This window comes from Photinus pyralis, unplaced genomic scaffold (assembly GCF_008802855.1).
Source record: "Photinus pyralis isolate 1611_PpyrPB1 unplaced genomic scaffold, Ppyr1.3 Ppyr1.4_LG3a, whole genome shotgun sequence".
Classification (NCBI taxonomy): Eukaryota; Metazoa; Arthropoda; class Insecta; order Coleoptera; family Lampyridae; genus Photinus; species Photinus pyralis.
Genome location: NW_022170509.1, coordinates 17,340,968 through 17,360,166, shown reverse-complemented (window position 1 = coordinate 17,360,166; position 19,199 = coordinate 17,340,968). Strand labels below are relative to the sequence as shown.

At 36.6% G+C, this 19,199-nt stretch overlaps 1 protein-coding gene across 1 annotated transcript; it reads right to left on the bottom strand.

The window, feature by feature from the left end:
* Positions 1 to 5,083: 5,083 nt before the first annotated feature.
* LOC116165455 (solute carrier organic anion transporter family member 3A1-like) lies at positions 5,084 to 18,855 on the bottom strand. The gene is made up of 11 exons (XM_031479912.1): positions 18,800 to 18,855; positions 12,487 to 12,773; positions 12,313 to 12,433; positions 11,689 to 12,265; positions 11,535 to 11,639; positions 11,244 to 11,486; positions 11,034 to 11,198; positions 8,243 to 8,611; positions 7,974 to 8,196; positions 7,588 to 7,925; positions 5,084 to 7,539 (listed from the first exon to the last, which is right to left on the bottom strand). The coding sequence occupies exons 2-11, from the start codon at positions 12,711 to 12,713 to the stop codon at positions 7,292 to 7,294; spliced, it is 2,616 nt and encodes an 871-aa protein (XP_031335772.1). The 5' UTR covers positions 12,714 to 12,773; positions 18,800 to 18,855; the 3' UTR covers positions 5,084 to 7,291.
* Between the last annotated feature and the right edge of the window lie 344 nt (positions 18,856 to 19,199).

Here is a 19,199-nt window from a genome sequence, read left to right as displayed (position 1 = left end):
TCCTTAGAAAAGATAAATTTTTGTCGGGAGCATAGACTGATTATAGCGGGGTTTACAACCCACACGACGCACATCCGGGTGCGGTCTTTAAATACGGCATTTTTTGGGCCACTAACAACATTTTATTAGCAAGGAGTTGTTAATTATTGTTGTTAAGCCGTTACTGATCCAAAAGCAAAGTTTTTAATAAAGCATAAAGGTTGAAAGGCTTTTTAGAAGATGCGGAATTGAACCATATTACCTACCTTATAATATTCTTTGTGACGAGTACTTTGCTACCTACAGCAGAAACGTTCGAGAGGGATAAGTTCGTCCCATTCCAAACTTAGTAAATTCATGGGCAAACGAGGGCCAAAAACGAAAAGAAATCTTTTTGAGTTATTCTTTACCAAAGACACGCTGCTCCCAACCCAAAAGACAGGAAAACATACAGAGAAAGAAAATGGCGGGGAAGTGTGATTACCGGAACTTTTATGAAGAATCAGTTAAATTCAAAATAGGAACAAGTAGTACGTGAATATTGTGGTACCTACTCGATGTCAATACACTTAGGTTCCTATTACGTTTAATATGAGCGATCGTCGAGAACCCTTTCGGATTTCTCTACTCCATGAAGCATTTGAATGATATACATTGATACGGCCAGATTTACTGGAATTGGGTAGCTAGGCACTAAACTTTTGATGGGTAAAAACCATGGAGTCTAATAATTACCCGCGTATACGTATAAGATGCTTGGCTTCGCCACGAAATTGTGACTACTAAGCCCCACACGAACCTTAGCAAATGCTAAGTGTATATACTTTTCGTTTCGCCAGAAGGTGTAAGGAAACCACGGACGTCAAGGAAACGCACCAACAGTAGTAAAACGAACGCACTGCAACAGATACAAGAGTGATATTAGGCTATTATATCGAGAGGTCCAATCCACGAACATTTCCAAAAACCAAGACCACTTCCCTAACACAAATGTTTCACCCAAACGTGAACAACACGCCTATACCAAAATGGATATGTCCAAAACCAATGCCAATTTCCTCTTCATAAGAGCTTAACCTATTCAAAATAGAGGAATAGGCTTTTGCAGAATAAGGCACAATCCAATCGTCCCAACTACAGTAGACGCGCCTACCCTCTATTAGTGTTGAGTAATACTTAAGTACCAGGGTACTTAAGTACATAATATGTACTGGATACTTGTACCTAAGTACTTTATTTGCGACGAATTAGAAAGTCCTTGACATTGAAGTACGTACTTGATACTTATACCTATACAAACTACAAAGTGCACTAGGCGACTAAATTTTAAACCAGAGGGTGAACAAGTTAACTATATGTGGTTACTGTGGGTGGTTTTATAGAGATTATAGCAAAGAGTAACCATAATACTCTTTGATTATAGGTGAAAACGCCCCTTTGCGTCGCCTTGGTGAACAACCCATCCTTCATCACTCACACTGCAGCATAAGAAAAACTATGAGGGGGTAAAGGGGAAAAGAGATTCGGCGTAACAAACCCGAAACAGAAATACGCATCTTGCTGAAAATTGTCACAGACAAACTCCACTGTCAGAACACGCTAACGGAGCTTTCGACCTCTCAGAACTTATAACACGAGCCACGAGTTCCCGTCTCTCACTGGGTCCCTCGACTTTTATCTCAAGAAAAATTTACCGCTGAATTTACATAGTGTTCCACAGAGACATCCTCAAAAATATTTTGGCAAAGTTCCCTGTGGGAAAATATGATAAGTCTGCCCATTTAGCCACGATGGTAAAATGTAAGGGTAAGTGAAGTTTTCATTGAGATCCCTGACACATTTATTCATTGTAACTTTGCTGAAGGGGGGAAAAATTGCCTTTTTTGGCACAACTCGATCATGAAAGCTCACCCTCAGAACAATTAAAACTCGACGCCATCTTAAATAATATATCCTCCCCCTCCCTGAGGCAACTAGCTCCAGGTTTTCATGGAAAATTCAACTCAAAAGGCATATGCTGTTAGAGTGTACCCCTCTTTTTCGAGTTTCTTAGTAGTAAATATTGCGAGTTCTAAGTGAATTTATCTATACGGGCGATCCTTTCTGGGACAATTACTATAGAACGAACATTCTGAATGGGAGCATCCGGGGCCGAAGTTGCACTGTGGAGGGAATTTTCTGTGTACCTACTTACATTAAAATACATTACTTTTAGATGCAACATTAACAAAATGTTATTGGGGCTGTTGGAAAAACTGCATTCCTCTTTCCACCAAAAAGTCGCAACCGCATTTTAGGGAAATGTTCCCTACCCTACCACCATCCTTTTAAAATAGGTGAAAGTAGAGCCGACAAAGGTCGTTTGCCTATTTTTAATTGAATAATTATTAGAGAAAGGTTTACATTACGAGAGGATACAAACGTCACTTTGCGGCACCGTTTTTCAAATACACGAACAAACATTCGCATCATGGGTGTGCAGTTTTATGGAGAGGTCCAGCACTGTATTTCACCATAATTATTATTGTCACATATGCACAGGTTGAATACCAAAGCACACATATGTACCTACCATATTTGATTACGTCTTGATGGCATATTTTCACAAACCACAAGAGGGTCAGAAGAAGCTATATTATATTGGAAACGTAAACTATAATTTGCTTTGAATAAAAGAGGTCCCATCGTTTTATAATTACCAATTTATTATAAAAAAAGAACGCATATTCCTCATACTTAAATGAATAAAAAATCAAGAGTTAACAATGCAGTCATTAAAAACCCTGTGTTTGATAATCATTTATATCTGTGAGAGAAAAAGTTTAGCACAAAAATCTCGAATTGCAGTAATTAACTTTTCAAGATTCTTGTTGTAACAACCTTAGAAAAGCAATTTTTCATAAATTTGCTTTTTGAGTATGAATGACATGACCAAAATTTTTTTTATCATCACAGGCTTTACAACTCAACTACCTAGTATCTACCTACAAAAATAAGAATACTGCATAAGTGCATATACTAATCATTCCTTTATCATATTGTATATTTAACACCAAACTAATTGGTGCCTGGATGTTTATAGCAGACCAGTTATTTAATTTTATGTCCAACTGTACCAGTTCATAATCCTAAGGGCTAAATGGTCATGTGTCAAAGTCAGCATCTGTTGTTATATGGGAAAAATGTGATAGGATACATTTCCTTGTAGCTACAGGACGAGTTTGTTTTCCAACGGTTAGTTTATCAACAATTGCAGTTTTACTAACTCAATTATAAAGGCATCAGTCCAGAAAAAAAATTCGAAAATTGCGTAACCACTACACCAAATGGAGCTCGTTCTCCATTTTGGACTCACAGTCTAGGTACTGTTTAAGATCCAAATGTTAAACATCAGAAAGAAACCACTCTGTACAAAAGTTCAGTTGGACATAAAATACTGTACGTGCACAACTTTGGCTAACTGACATCCTGTCTAAAATTCATCCTAGTACCTACATTTACCTTATTAATATTCAATATATCTTCATTGCTTTGATTGAAACACAAACTGAAAGCTATATAACCGGAGCGCCACTGTGTAATGATGTGGTGTACTAGAATGCTTTTAGACAGAATAACCTGTATTATTAAACTAAGAAGCGTTTGAACATAGGCAAATTAATTAGCAACCTAGATTACCAAACTGTGCTGTAAACGGTAATGCACCAACTTTTCTGTTCTGTTTAGTACTGTTAAGTGGTTGTTTCTTCTCCCGACAAATTTGTAAAAAACATACAAACAGTACAGTTACACCAATACATAATCACAGTTACATATAATAATCAGCACAAAAGTGTTACAAATATTTGTTACATAATAACAGTAGAAACAGTTGTACAAACAACATTAGGCATAATGGGCGGGGTCTACACATGTAACGTCAAATGATCTTGTTCTTGATCATCTCGATTTGAAGACAATAAAGTCAATTACGTTTAAAGACATTATGAGCGTAAGCATATTGTGCTGGTATTACATCTGTGGGGTGCAGATACACATTTTTTTCAACATGGATGAGAGAGGATAATTGTCACAGAAATATCGCATATTTTAATAACCATATAGATCAGGCTATGGAAGGACATACAGAAACCTACTTTTTCTAAATTTACACACTTTAATTTTTAATCATACAGGGCCAATAGGTATTTTGAATAAATCACCCTACAGTTTATTGAAAATTTGGACCTAATAAATATTAATAAGTGCAAGACATGTGAAAACCTGCAGGAAAGTTGACTCTTTGAAAATCAAAGGGAGATCAAAAATTGAAAAGCCAGTGTGCTACTACTTCTATTTTCCGTATGTCCTTAACGCCTTAGCATTAATTGACACTGTACACTTATCTATTATTCTGAAATATTGTAGATTAAAAAAATGTGTATCATAGAATCTGATACAAGAATTATTCAATATGCATTTCAATAATGTTACATTAGAATTATCGTATGAGAAGCTGAAACATTAAAAGTATACATATACTTCCAGGATAAATTGTGCTTGCATTGCGTATTCATATCATTATTTAGAAATAGTAAGAAGTGTACAGAGTGTACCAAAAAGATGCAGGTACTCAACAGTATTATTCAAAGTTGAATTGGTTTATTTGTTTATTCACATCCTTAATAAATTATGAGGTTCAGATTTTTTGGAACTCCCTGTAAATACTATACCACATATTTTTAACACATAGTGTAGTCCCTCTCCCCAATAACGAAACCTGTTGGAAACATCAGAATCCCAACGTTTTTCAATTCTATCACGAACTCATAAATAACCACAAAATTACTTTAGAATTTGATATTTCGGTTATACTTTTCTAACGCACTAGCCTATTAGATAAATCAAAATCCGACTCTTTTGAACGATTAGTATTGACTTTTAAAGTTTCCAAAAAAATATGTTTTATCATTTTAAAAAGCTTTCTTTAAAGGATTTGGTTAAGGCATATATGAACTTTTGAGCATATACTGATCTGTTTTTATCAATTAGAACTTGGATTCCGACTCTTTCTTAGCGCGAATGCCAATATAAACCGAATAACTCAAAAAAGAAAAAAAAAAACTGTGATCAAAACCATTTATTACAAATAAATAAAATACAAAAATTTGGTTTAAACTAGAATAAATGTCATCCGAATTATCATTGGCAGTGAGTACAACTCATCTGCTATCACTTATTTTATATTAATAAAATATTTGTTTGTTTCATGTATTAATAAAATACATTCATTTTAACACGCCTTTTATGTAACCCTAATTGCTCCTTAATAATATATTTCAAATGGAACGTACTACATGATAGGTTTGCAGTTTGAAACTGTGGCACCACTTATTGCAAAATGTCGACTTTTAATTTTAAGTACTCAAAATTGTGAATTACGATTGTGCATTCTTAATTTTATGCAAAATGGCCATATAGTATAAGGATTATGTAGAACTAACATTAACCAAAAAGGATCAACATTTGATTTTCTGTGCCTACTTCAAGTTCCAATTAACCAATGCAATACAGTTAAATAACACATTTACTAAATCCTATCATGCAAACATAAAATTTTATTCGGTGGTGTCCGAATCTATTCATGGGGACGGTTAATTCCAATTTAATGTAAAGCTGATTGCTTGCACCAATCACGAATCATGCAGTTCTGTGTCACTAAAAACTAAAAGTTTAAAGTAGCATCAAAGCATTTTTGAATATGTCCATTCAAGCTGTTTAAATGAAATGAATGTTTTGGTATCAAATTAGTACCAAATTTTGGTTCGGTTGTACTGCATTGGTTATACTTTAAGCACATGTACAACTGTGACATGAAAAAATTGGGTGGATTAATAGTATTTAACAATTTCTGTATTTACATTATTCAGTATAAAAGGGCGAATCGTCTAAGTGCATTTATTGTCAAAATGATCATAACCACAACCATTTTTGGTTTAGACGAGTGTTACATGGTCCAACTTATAAATAATTGACTTTTGTTTTAGAATGAAGTTTTCACATGCTGAAGTAGGCGTCAAAGGTAGAAATACTGATATGAATTGTTTATTGACTTTCCTTGTGATCTGGGTTAGGATAATATTGACACTTTTTTGTATTGATACTTTCAAAAGTTTATCAACCACATTACGAAAGAAGGGGTAAGAATACACATCATACTAATCATGATCAAATTGTAATTAGAATTCTGAAATTCAATAAGTAGTGACAATATGCTTTAAGACAAAGTTCAGTTGGAAGGTTTATTTGGCAAAAGAAGGGTTGAAAAAAGATACAGTGACTTTATGAAACTTAACCGTCATTATCTATAGTTTTGGATTTAAAAATTCCTACATAATCCTTCATCTTAGTTTATTTCGAAGTATTACTGGTTAAGTAAGTGGTCTCATAAGACTACTTAGATATTTATGGTTTTTAAGTACGTGTCAAAAAATAAAAACAGATTATTGCTATAGTGCAATTTTTAAGTTCCCTTACACAATATTGGTACAAAAGGCGAAACAAAGACAAAATCAAAAAGAGAACTCTCTGCATTCTACCATAGTGGTGTATATGTTAATAGTTAAGTGTGCACTCATATGCAAGTATTAGGCTTTATTAACCGAATAGGTGCAATAGTAAGTGGCTATTATGTTTACTGCCTTGCTAAAATATAATGCTAATTTACATTTTTATTAACATTGTACTTTTCAAACTACTTGTTCTCGATGAAAATCTAAAAAAATCACGTTGCATAGTTCTTTCTTAATACTTAGCTAATTTGTACAGTGTCTACAGCATATCCAGAAACGCCTTAAATTAGTAATATCATATAACAATAGTCGTCTAGCTAATCTGTTATTCCCAAAAAGAACTGAAAGAATATGCTGTAATTAATATTGCAATACTGTTTAAGCACCATCAAATGATTCATACGAAATACATAACCACTGTTTGTTTGAAGCAATAACTAATGGTTAATAAAAATCTAACCATCTAAATTAATGTTTTTCAAAAGTTAGATACCTTTAGTAGTAAAATTTCAAGCTCATCTGCTACTAAATAGCTACCGTTCAAGAAATAATAGCAGCATTAGGATAAGTAACATAAACTAAGTAAGCACTTGAACTTTGCCAAAAAAAATAGGATCCATTTGACTTTCTCCAAATAAACTAAGGCAAGAAGTTACTTTGGAAGCAACTGGGATAACTAATCGGTGTTATACAACAAGTGTCAGATGAAATGACCATTTAAAATGATCTAACTGTGCAAAATTGCCTAGGTGTTATTCTAATTATAACTGCCCTTCCTTTTCTTTCAAACTGATATTGCCACACGAAACAGCATCATTCTGACAGTTAGGGTCATCCTCTTTGTTTTCGCATGATGCCTTAGCAGCCGTGGATTTTAAATCAGTACCACCAGGTGGGGAGTTAGTTTTAAGGCCGGATGTAGACGGATTTGGAGAAGCAGGAATTTCGTACGTTGAAACAGAGCTAATATTACGCCGATGACCAGCTGTAAATCCTTTCTCTTCAAATACTGTAAGCCGACTTATACAAAACTCTGAAATTGAAAAATGCTACTCACATTTATCTAAACTAATAATAGAGCCAACAATTTCGTTTGCCGTCATTCCTGCAATTTCATCCATTTGCCGGCGACGTCTAATCAGCCACCAATCGGTTATGAAAATTGCTAAAGCCAGAATTTTAATTCCGGCACATAATCCGACGTACTTATAACGAAATTTTTCGATGTCGTACAAGAGACATCGCCCACCTTTGGTACCACACGTACTCTTCCAAAGCAAGCACGTAGAGTCTATTAGGTTGCCAAACAAAATCGGAGCGGGTATATAACCAAACAGTCGAAATATTACAAATTGCATTCCTAAAGCAAACGACCTCTCTTCCTCACCGACGGATCTGCAAATACGAAATTTAATACGGGAACAGGTCGTTTACTACGGTTACCTAAGCACAATCATTAGTAATGGCATTTGAGTTACAGCTACAATAAATGTCATAAAAAACAATAAAATCAGAAATGGATAAATAGTATGGCAGGAAGAGTTGCATGGACCAGCAGTAGCGACGGGAACTACTGTGACTTCAGCATATTCAGCATCGGCAGTTCGAGCACCCAGTGTAACTGCAGATGTTGTCCCCGTTATTAAACTCATATTACCGTGTATGCCTGCAAAAAACTATGTTTCCAAATAGAAAACTATAAATAAACTTACAGGCACAGTTGGTGTAATTGGACCTTAAAATGGAGGTGCAACCGGCGTGACACGGACTAAAATAGGTTAACCCATTATTTCCACATACAGGCTCAACGTCATTCATGCTACATTCACATCCAAAATTACAAGATGACGTAAGATTCACTTGGAATGGTTCGGTATGAGTACTATTAAAATATGGAATCGTAGTGCCGGCCATTTTGAGATTGTCGCAGCCCAAGAAGAACAGCAAGGCGTAACAAGAGAGACAAATAAAGTTGGCAAAAAGTACAAATTGTATCGCTCCTTTCGGTCGCAATTCCATACGCTTCAAAATGCAACCACCCATAAATATGCCAATGCACGCACCGGGTATAGCGATGGAACCTAAAACAAAAATTATTACATCTTCTCTTTCATGCCAGTCTTTAATATCGGTTATATTTTTGCCAAGGAAGTAATTTTGATAAAAGGTTGTGGGCGCATGCGCAAATGAACTTTTTTTCACAAATGAAAAAAGGTAATATTAGAAGACGCATTCAGAACACCTAACCAGATAGGGTGAAAATGAAAAAAATTCCAGTAAAGTCTTACGAGGCGTTTTTAAACTGCACCTAATGGATTGAAAAAAAATGGGAGATACCTATCTAAAAACCAACTGCATACGTAACTCTTTCCACATAAATGTCCACGTTGATTTTACTTAGACCAAGAAAAATATAAACTACAACCTTCCGATCGAGAGTTATCGTGCGCACAGACGGACGAACGTAGAACGGTCACAATTTTGAGAGAAAGGAAATAGTACTTCCTCCAATCAAAAATTGCGACAAACCGGTCAGTAATCAAAATATAATCAACTTGGTGAAATGTGCGCATGCGCAGGATCCCCTTTCTGCAAATATTATTGTGCAATTTTTACAATTTCTAATCAAACCAAACGTAGTGCTAATGTCAAATTTCTTATCTGAATGTTAACCACATTTGTGTTTCTACTGAAGCCAAACGTAATGCCCATGCCAAAGGTGTGCATTTTAATTTTGGAAATATTTTTCTGAAATTCTAACCAATAAAGACCAGTTTCAAAAATTAATTGGACGCATGCGCAAAACACGCAAGTTTATTCTCATATTCCCTTTTGTCCAATGGACGTACTAAGTATGTTAAGATTGTCATGTAAATTATATAAGTAAATTTTACTTTGCATCACCTGGAAGTACAGGAACACAGGCATCAACATTATTTATTAGTGGACGCAAAATATGTAGGATAGGATAAGGATCTTCTGGAATTGGGTACATACTGGTTTTTGCAAGTCTTTTGAATTCTTTTGTGGTGAACGTGAATTTTTCTTCGGGAAAAATAACATCCTAGTGAGCGAGTATTCCAGCAGTGGCGAATTTTTCCCGGTGGAGAGGGGAGGGGGATCTCAGAGGCGTATTTACTTGGGACCAGCAGGAATCTGGGTTTATATCAGTCACTCCAAGAGAGACTCGTTTTCTCTAGTTCTTCTGGATCAAGTTGATCGGTTGATTTTTTAAGAGTAGGGTCCTAGTAAGCAAGTATGGCGAATTTAGCGAGGATGCAATTCTTTGTGAATCGAGTTGTCTTGAACGTAAATTTTTCTTCAAAGGTAATGTTGTGAGAGAGTGTCTGCAGGGGAGAATATTCTTCGGATTGTACTTTTTGACTATTATGTATGTAGAATGTATATACTATCTACAATTTACGTACTGTAGATGGCGTAAATACTGTAGGTACAAATGGACTGAAAATGTACGAGGGTGGTCTGAAAGTTTCCGAGCTCAACGTCAAGATGGCAGCAGTCGTCAATAAAATCTGTTGGCGCAGTAAATCAGTTTTGGCGAAGATTAATACTGTAGATGAAACTTGGATACACTATTATACAGTCAAAGCAGTGGACTGCGAAGGGAGAATCAGCTCCAAATAAAGCAAAACTGTTTTTCGGCTGGGAAAGTGATGGCGACTGTTTTTTGGTATAACCATGGAGTTATCTTAATGGATTAGCTTCAAACAGGAGAAACCATTACAGGAGCATACTACGCATCATTACAAGTTTAAAGGCAGAAATTGCGGAAAAAAGGTCACATTTGCAGAAAAAAAATTCTGTTTCACGAAGACAATGTACCGTCTCACACCTCTGTGGTTGCCATGACGAAAATCCACAAATTACGATTTGTACTGCTTGACCACCCTTCTTATTCACCAGATGTAGCCTCACGCGACCTCTTTTTGTTCCCTAATACAAAAATTGCGCTCGGAGGACAAAGAGGAAGCCATCACATTCGTAAACAATTACAAAAAAACTTTCTTGAGAACTGTACAACAGTACTGACAACAATAGTGACTTGTTAAAAAATGGCCACGAAGAACTGAAACTTATACAACAGGGGCGGAATTAGGTTTGGTATTATTTTATTCGAAAATTCAGCTGAGAGAAATAAGTATAAATGCGAGTAAAAGTGGGCCTGCTGGAGCAGCAAAAGGCTACAAGTTTGAACTCGAGTGAAAATAGACCTACACTGTCCAAGCGTAATGCGTAATAAACAAATAGTCAAATGCAAATCATTAAATATATCAAAAATATTGAATACTTTAATAAGTTAATTGAGATGGAAGGGAGATGACCAAAACCGATGTCGCGCATGCGCGCCTTGATTTCTCTTCTGTTAACATATCAAGATCTAAAATTTCAAAAAAATTATGTATTACTCTTGAGTTATCGAAATTTCAGTTTCCAATCAATGTCAAACAAAATGTCTGAACTATATCTTAAACCGATACTTACCAGTAAACACACTCGCTTGACTTTTTCCTAAACTGAACTGTGTTTCTAAATATTTAGGTAAGAATACAACAAATCCAGACACTATAATGAGTTCCATACACGCGCCAAGACACGTTACAATGTAAATTGGATTACACACCAACCTCCACATTGATTGAGGAATATCTGCAAAGGAACCATCAGAAAACGATTAAAAAGTACGTGGAATACCTTTAACATCCTTGCCGTATCCGCTATCATTTTTTGTTGTGTGTTGAACAGGTGCAGTCGACGCAGAAGTATTATTGTTTCCATTGGATTTGGCAGCCGCCTTCTCCATAAGTCTTATTTTTTCTTTTTCGTGAGTTAATTCTTTTGGAAATGAGAAAAATGGTATTGATACCAGAATCAGTAATAGTCCACCTAGTAAAAATCCCCCCCACCACAAACCCACCCACTTATGATTTCCAGGATCTGAAATCAAAGTGTTATTACAAATTTTGATACTAACAACAGACAAACCGATTGATATAATTTTGGAAAACGAGTCCATATGAAAGGACAACAAATAAGCTCCTAACAGGAAACCCAGAACTGGTCCGAACGCAGCCATACTATACATACAGCCTGAAAAAAAAAGTTAAGCTATACTACTCAATATTACTTACGCACAGACCTATATAAATAGACGAACTATCAGAACGCACGTGATCATCAATATAAGTCGTTCCTAACGTAAAAAGCGGGGAACCTCCACATCCCAAAAGCAATTGAGCAAGAACAAACAACATGACAGGTCCTGTTGTCGATGGCGATCCTTGGATGCAATTATCGCCCCGTAAATTATTATGCGGAGCAAGGGGAGGCGATGATAAGCCCGACGATAAGAGACTGAGTCCCATGTTTTGTTCTCGCACCGAAACGATCCGGCACATATTTTCCTCGGTTGTATTAGTAGTAACTGCACTAACAGTTTCCTCGGCGATAAAATGCGGCACCATAAATATTATGGATCCGACGCCCATTATAACAGCACCCACTCCAATCCAAACGGGTATGTGACGCCTGCTTCCTAAGTAACTAACAAATATAACCGTTATCACATTTCCTATTTCATACGAAGACGCTATTAGACCAGATAGACTTGATGGGATTTCAAATCGTTTTTCAATGGTTGTTATCACAGAATTGATGTAACCAGAACTGAGCGCTTGTTGAAGAGTTACAAGAAAAGACAAAAGAAGTACAAAAGACTAAAATTTCATCAGTAAGTTTTACAGCAGTCGCGTTCATTTACTACCTTAATTCCTGCATATTTTTGTATAAACGGGGGTCGGCACTTTAGGATTCCACAATCATTTGTATCCCTTAATATCACAGTTGGAGTTTCATTAAATGAAGTAGTGTGAGCTGCTTTTTCTCTATTAAAATAACACAGCTTAAATCAAAATGCGCACGAAAGGGATATACCTACCTATCAAATCCGGAAGATGGATTTCGACTGTGACATTTAATGACAGTGTCGTGACAAAAATTTGTAGTCGTATGTTTTTCGGGTTCTCCATCATCTTCTGGAACGCTCTCAGAATATAATCCCGTCATGGCATACATTGATTCCTGCCTTCGGTGACCCTTACGATGTGTGGAGCCACCACCTCCATCACTAGGGGTTGCGGGCGAAGTAACCTGGCCCCCAGTCATGATGCGATGTTGACACAGCCTGATTTACTGATTAAGTGTTACAAATCGACACCATCATACCTGTAACAAGAAATGCATTTTAGCTATATGGCATGGTGAGGACTATTTTTTATGTATTCAGAAGACTAAACCCTCTATGAAAAGGACCAGTGATCTACGTTAAGACTTAACACCAAATCTATGGAACTTTAGCCACCATATTGAATTTGTAAAATTTGTTATTGTTCTATTTCAAACTTAGGGTTTTCCTAGAGCTCTCTTGTTTCTAGTTTGGTTTTCTATTTTTGTAGTGTGTCAAAATGTTCTTTGTGGATAATAAATTACTTCAATAACTGTGCCTTAAAAAATATATGCGTATATATTATATATTATATATTCGAACCTCGATATGCGAATTGAAATCCCAATACTTAATCCAGCAGTCAAATTCAGGCATCCACATTTAGATGCCCATCATTGATATCTGAGTTATTAAAGGAGATAGAAAGAAGGTAGTTTTGCAGAATTCTAAGCTGATATGAAAAAACAAATAAAGCGAGATTAAAGTTAAGCCAAACTTCTGATTTAAACTTTCTTAATAACCGAGATACTGTGGGTGGGCATTAGAAAAGCAGGTCTCTGCACTATTGGATATCTCCCAGTAGCGCATGCACAATCATCTGTCTACCATATCCATGGGCGATTGTGGAATATTACTAGTAAGTTCTCGTATAGCACCGGAAGTAAAGGGTCGGTGAAGGTTTGGCACACTCTACAACATTAAAATCCATTTAAATTATCAAAATTTAGATTTTTATACAGATTATGCGTTCTTAAACATGATATTTTACTTTTTCTTTGTACATTTAAGACGGTTGACTTATGTTTGCATATTATAAATGATGTGATGACTGATAGACATGCACGCATGCCAACAGTAAAAATTAGCTGATAATCAGTTTGAAATTTAATCATGCATAGCGAAAGGTCGATTAACTTTAAAGATAGAAATGGGTCTATTGTGGGTCATAAAAAGAATTTCCTGTAATATATTTATAAGGTAAATTGCGTAAAAAGAAAGGTAGCTTCTCAAACCATCTCCCTTATTCACTACAGTAAAGAAATAAGTAAATTTTGTTTGGGCTTTGTCCGCCTGTGTGCCTATGTAAAGCCATACTCTTTCCTTAGGTGTATTTTTTATGAATTACCTAAAGTGCCATTGGTGGTAGAATACCCCGACTTGGTCATAATTTGTGGGTTCATGACTACGCAAATTTTTTTGTTTTTAAACGCCGTCTATCAAATTTTAGAAAAAGTTCACGAATAAGTAAGTTAGTCTTCCCTTCGTGAAATAAACAAAAGATGATAATGTACTGAAAGATCCAAAGCAGTCAACTAACCAACAGCAGATCACCAAAGGGTGGATGGCCGTCAAATTTAAGGTAAATAGAAACTTTTACAAAATTCTTCTCTAAACCTCTACTATAAAGTACGTTATTCAACATAAAACAATTGTGGTCAATAAACCTTTTCAACTTTTAGCTGACAGACAAAGAACCTTCTAGGTCACCAAAGATAAGCAATCAAGACAGATGTTTTTTTAATATAAGCAAAAAAGGACCCAAAGGCATAACCTGATTGATTAAATTGACCTAAGTCCTAATGGACTAATAGTCCATGTAGCGGAAGCAGCAAACATGGGCAAAACAACCGTTGCCGTCTCGCTAGACAACGAGAAGGCATTCGACAAGGTGTGGAAAGCGGGTTTGCTGGTCAAGCCACAGTTACTTACAAGGCAGAACCTTTAGGGTGAGGGTAGAAGATCACCTTTCACGAGTCACACCGGCGTATGCAGGCGTCAACGTCTACATAAACGACGTACCAAAGCCTCTACGCCGACGACCTACTAATGTTCACTGATAACAGGCGCAAGGAACCGGCAATTAGAAGAGCACAGGACACCCTGTCCAAGTCGTTTCGTGATCGGGTCGCTGAAGGCTAAAATTCAATGCTGCAAAGACAGAGACCATCATCTTCGGCAAACAAAAAACCGATCGACTTGCGGCATTACAACTCTAGAGAAAAGAGCTGCAGTGGAAAAACGAAATCACCTACTTGAGCGTAGCAATAGACATGTGGCTAACGTTCACTAGACACATTTCCGCTGCTGGCAGTAAGCTCATTAGAAACCAGAACAAAACCAAAGCCTGCATAAGGCCCATAATCACATACGCATCCGCAGGATGGATGATGTACTGATCGCCAACCAAGAACCAACGTCCGAAAGAGTACAATCAAGTACCCTCCGAACCATATTCAGAGCACCGTGGTTCGTCAGGAACGACACTATACGAGACAACCTCAAGATTACCGCCGTCGGAGATCACCTACGCTTGTGGGCCGAGATCTTCGACGGAATAGACAACTCCACCATCGCCCAGAGTAGGCGAATTGCACCAGTTTCGGGAACGCAAGAGAAACACAAGAAACATGTCATGAAGATTTGGGAGTGACCACAAAGCAATAAAGAAAAATTTAAAAAACGCAACAGTAAATTCTCTTCAGAATTGACCTCGGCGTTTTTCAAAAAATCGCTATCTGAAAATAGTGGAGGAGTGGCGAGAGTGGCAATGTAAACATATATACTTTTAAAAACACATTTTGTCACTTTCAGGGCTTTACTAAAATAAAACATTCCGACGTCACAGAAGGCTATCTTATGAATTAATTTAGTGCAAGGTTTAGTGGTTATAAACACCACTTTCGATCATAATGAGTTATTGTAAACACTAGTAATTGCAGTAACAGGCGTTTAATAATTGTTCTGGTCATATCGCGTCCCCTACAAACATGAAATAGACGGTGCGAAGCGATTTACAGAAATTGAAATATGGGCCTGTTTCGTAACAAAGGATTCATATTACAACCGAGCTAGCTTCAGACAGAAGAGAAGATGGTTCCTATACGGACAACCTCTCAGCAGAGGTACTGAGGCTCACTTTCACGGAGCCACCACTACGTCATACCTCAACTGGCCAGACGCAACCGCCTTCACTCGGAAAATAAGTCGGGCGAGGCTGGATTGTGCAGTTGCTGAAACTCAGAGCAGTGCACATCAATGTTGGCAATGAAACACTGAGGTGCAGGTGCATAGTAGTGAGACGATGCCCCCAAGCTGGGGTGTTATCACCACTTCTGTGGAACTCAACTGTAAATCGTCTACTCTGTCGCCTCAACGACAATGGTTACTATACGCTGGGGTATGGGGTATCCATACTAAAACACCGAAAAATTTAATGCAGTTTGATGCAATGGTCCCGAGGATAACTACCTACTCCTTATCCATAAACCCACCCGACAAAAACGGACCTAGTTCTCTTCACAAGAAAGAGAAAGGTAGGGAGTTTCAGAGTTCCCCTGCTACTCTAAAATCAACTTCAATTGTCAGAGTCAGTGAAATATCTAGGTATCACACTTGACAATAAACTCAATTGGAGCAAACATCAGCCCATATCGTAATCTAGTGCGTTTTTGCACAAGGCTATCACGAAAAAACCTGAGGTCACTTGTGGGTATACTTTGTGGGCATTGTAAACTAAACAGGCACATGCACCACATGGATCTGGTAGAATCACCATCTTGTAGAGGATGTTACATAGGCGACGAGACGGCACACCACATATTTTGTGAATGTCCCGCTCTAGTCCAACTGAGACGATCCATGTTGGAGGTATCCTTCCCTTCCAGCACCCTTAGGTTCATCTCACGTGTGGGATGGCTTGAGTGATGTGGGGTCGGGCGACTCTAGTCAGGCATGTAGTACACAGGGCCCGAATGGGAGGCCTAAGCACGTGTAGTCCTAATCCACCCTCCTATCATAATCCAGCATTCAATACCCGCTTGTTAGGATAATGGAACCATGTCATCAGGAAAAGTTGGGTACTTTTTACCTCGCTTTTTACCAAAATCTTGTTAAAATGTTCACTTATTTTGTACAAAACGTAAGGTTCCAATTCCAATGCGGTTGAAAAAATTTCTAGGAAATTCCAACAAAGCTTCACTATACAGGGTGTACATTTTTCACGCCTCCACTCCACGAATCTTCGTTGCTTAAGATGTCAGTTATAGAGAATAGGTGCTACATTTACCTATAGGCAAATAATGAATTTTTATTTTACATAATTATTGAAAATTGTTCCAAGTTTTCATTTTTGCCGTTATTTGTTCTAAAACCTTCACATCTTGCTTAAAGGTGCGACATGTGGTGGCAATTTTAGAATTTATTAAATTTATTTACCTAATTATTTTTGTTATGTATAAGTATATATTTGTAGAAATCAAGGTGCTTTGAAAACTTTCGCTTTGCGGAGTTCTAATACAAATCGACTGTCCATCATCAGACACAATTTAACCAAAAATAATGCGTTAATCTACCCTACCTTACTAATAAAACGTAATCCACCCCAACCCTCAATGGAACAACTTTGCCTTGAAAGTATTAGTTTGTATTATACTATGGTATTAGCTTTTACGTTGTAGAGTTTTTAATAAAAAAACGAGTTTTAACATTAAGAAACGCATGTTAGACAAAAACCAAATACAATTCTTTAATCTCCCGTACCTTAGAGCCCACGACAACGATCACAAAGCCAGTCCCGAGCCCAGTCCACCCCAACCTATAATGGAGCAACCTTGCCTAGAATGTATCAATTTTTACTTTGCGCGGTTTTTAATAAAATTTATTCAAAACCCACACAGTGCAACCCACTTAATGAATATATCCAGACCTTCAATTTTCTCTTTGTCCATAAAGTACTCTGTTGCGCTAAAATGAAATAATTTCTTTGATCCTTTCTATACATTAAATTAGTAAGTACATTTATATGGTACCTACCTACTTGTCACGACACTTTATTTTACGGTTTGGCTGTTGTCATTTCGAAGCTAAATAAATTTACGGCAATTATGGATAAAATCAATGCTACGGAAATGAAAACAATTGCCCAAAATTACGCAAGAGGATTGGCAAAAAAAAAGTTGTTAATGATCGGGCAGAGAAAATGCGATATCCGGAATAAATTTAGACGCAGCTACATGCATTGATTAACGTATTCCCAGGAACATGTTAATCAATGCAACAGGGAATATTGCAGGCGGCGCTCATTAAAATTTAGTTTCGCTGTCCATCGAATATCAATATGGAAACCACGCTCTAAAACTTTCAAAATTCTATTCTGTTTCCCACTAATCTAATTAAATTAATAGTTGCAGGAGCAGGAGCCATAAATTAATGATCCTCAAACCAATTATACGCTCTGCAAACGGTTACGTTACAGCCGGTATGACGCAAACAGTTGCTATTGACACAGGTTACAAAGAAAAACAAATTTATAAATTTACGTTCACTATCACAATTATGTATTAAAAAATAAGTAGGTTTAAAATTACGTAAATGCGTTTTTAGAAAGTTATAAAAGTGTAACTATAACAACGCTATGGGTATTTTATTTATAAAATCTTATATGCGTTAAGTAAGTGTAGCAAATTGATTATTTCAGTCTTACTCCTGCATTTAACTATACGAATAACTATAAAACCGTGGCACTCGCGCGAGTGGCTATACTTGTAAATTTCATTTTATTTAACTCAATTTCCTAACGCATACGACAATCCAGTTTATAAAATGATGACCTACACAATTGTATCTTTATTATTAGCAGTATCTGCAGTTGAATTTTCTTAAAATGAAGTCATAATAAAGATGAAACGCGGAAATTTTTCAATTTCCACAATTTCTTGTTAAAAAGATAAAACCTTGGCGAAACTCATGGCTGAACATTGTTTAAATAAATCATAATGATATTGGGTACGAGGCATTCCATATCAAATTAACAAATTTTTAATTTTAATAAACAAATTTAAGGAAGATCTTTGTATATTATTTGAATGAGGAATTAAAAAGTCCAAAAATATTAGAAGGTTTTCGAGTGAAATCACCAAATTTACTTTTTGGGCGTTGAGCTAATGCGTTCAGACGAATTCCAAACGAAATCATTTTGTTATTGTTCAGAAACCAGTTTAGATGCAACAGTTGTAACAATACTTACTTGGGATCCCATTCATCCCATATCGTCTGTCATGCATAGCCAAATGGTATTGTTGTCTGAAACAAAAAAGGCAACTTAAAACCAATACACTGAATTAGGAGGTAATCACTATTGTATTGTGATGCTAACGGTCCCTGGTTCGAATCCGGGTTCGGGAATGGATATTTTTAAATGTATAGTGGGTTGGGTTGGTAGAGCAGCCTTGGCGGAAACCCCGCCTACTCAAAAATAAAGGCAAAATAAAAAATATGTGCATGCACATTTCTGCTACCTAAGTATTAAATACAAATGCAATCTGTTGTGCGGTACCCTTAAGGATATGCATGTACTGGTTACCATTTAAATGACACCAGTCAGTACACGGAATATTGGTAACCAGAATCTAGAAAAACAGTAGTAT

Coding starts and splice junctions, on each gene's coding strand:
- LOC116165455 (XM_031479912.1), bottom strand. CDS start 12,713: ATGACTGGGGGCCAGGTTACTTCGCCCGCAACCCCTAGTGATGGAGGT. Junction 11,640..11,688: donor TAGTTCGTCTATTTATATAG/GTCTGTGCGTAA, acceptor TTTTTTTTTCAG/GCTGTATGTATAGTATGGCT. Junction 8,197..8,242: donor CAATTACACCAACTGTGCCT/GTAAGTTTATTT, acceptor AGTTTTTTGCAG/GCATACACGGTAATATGAGT.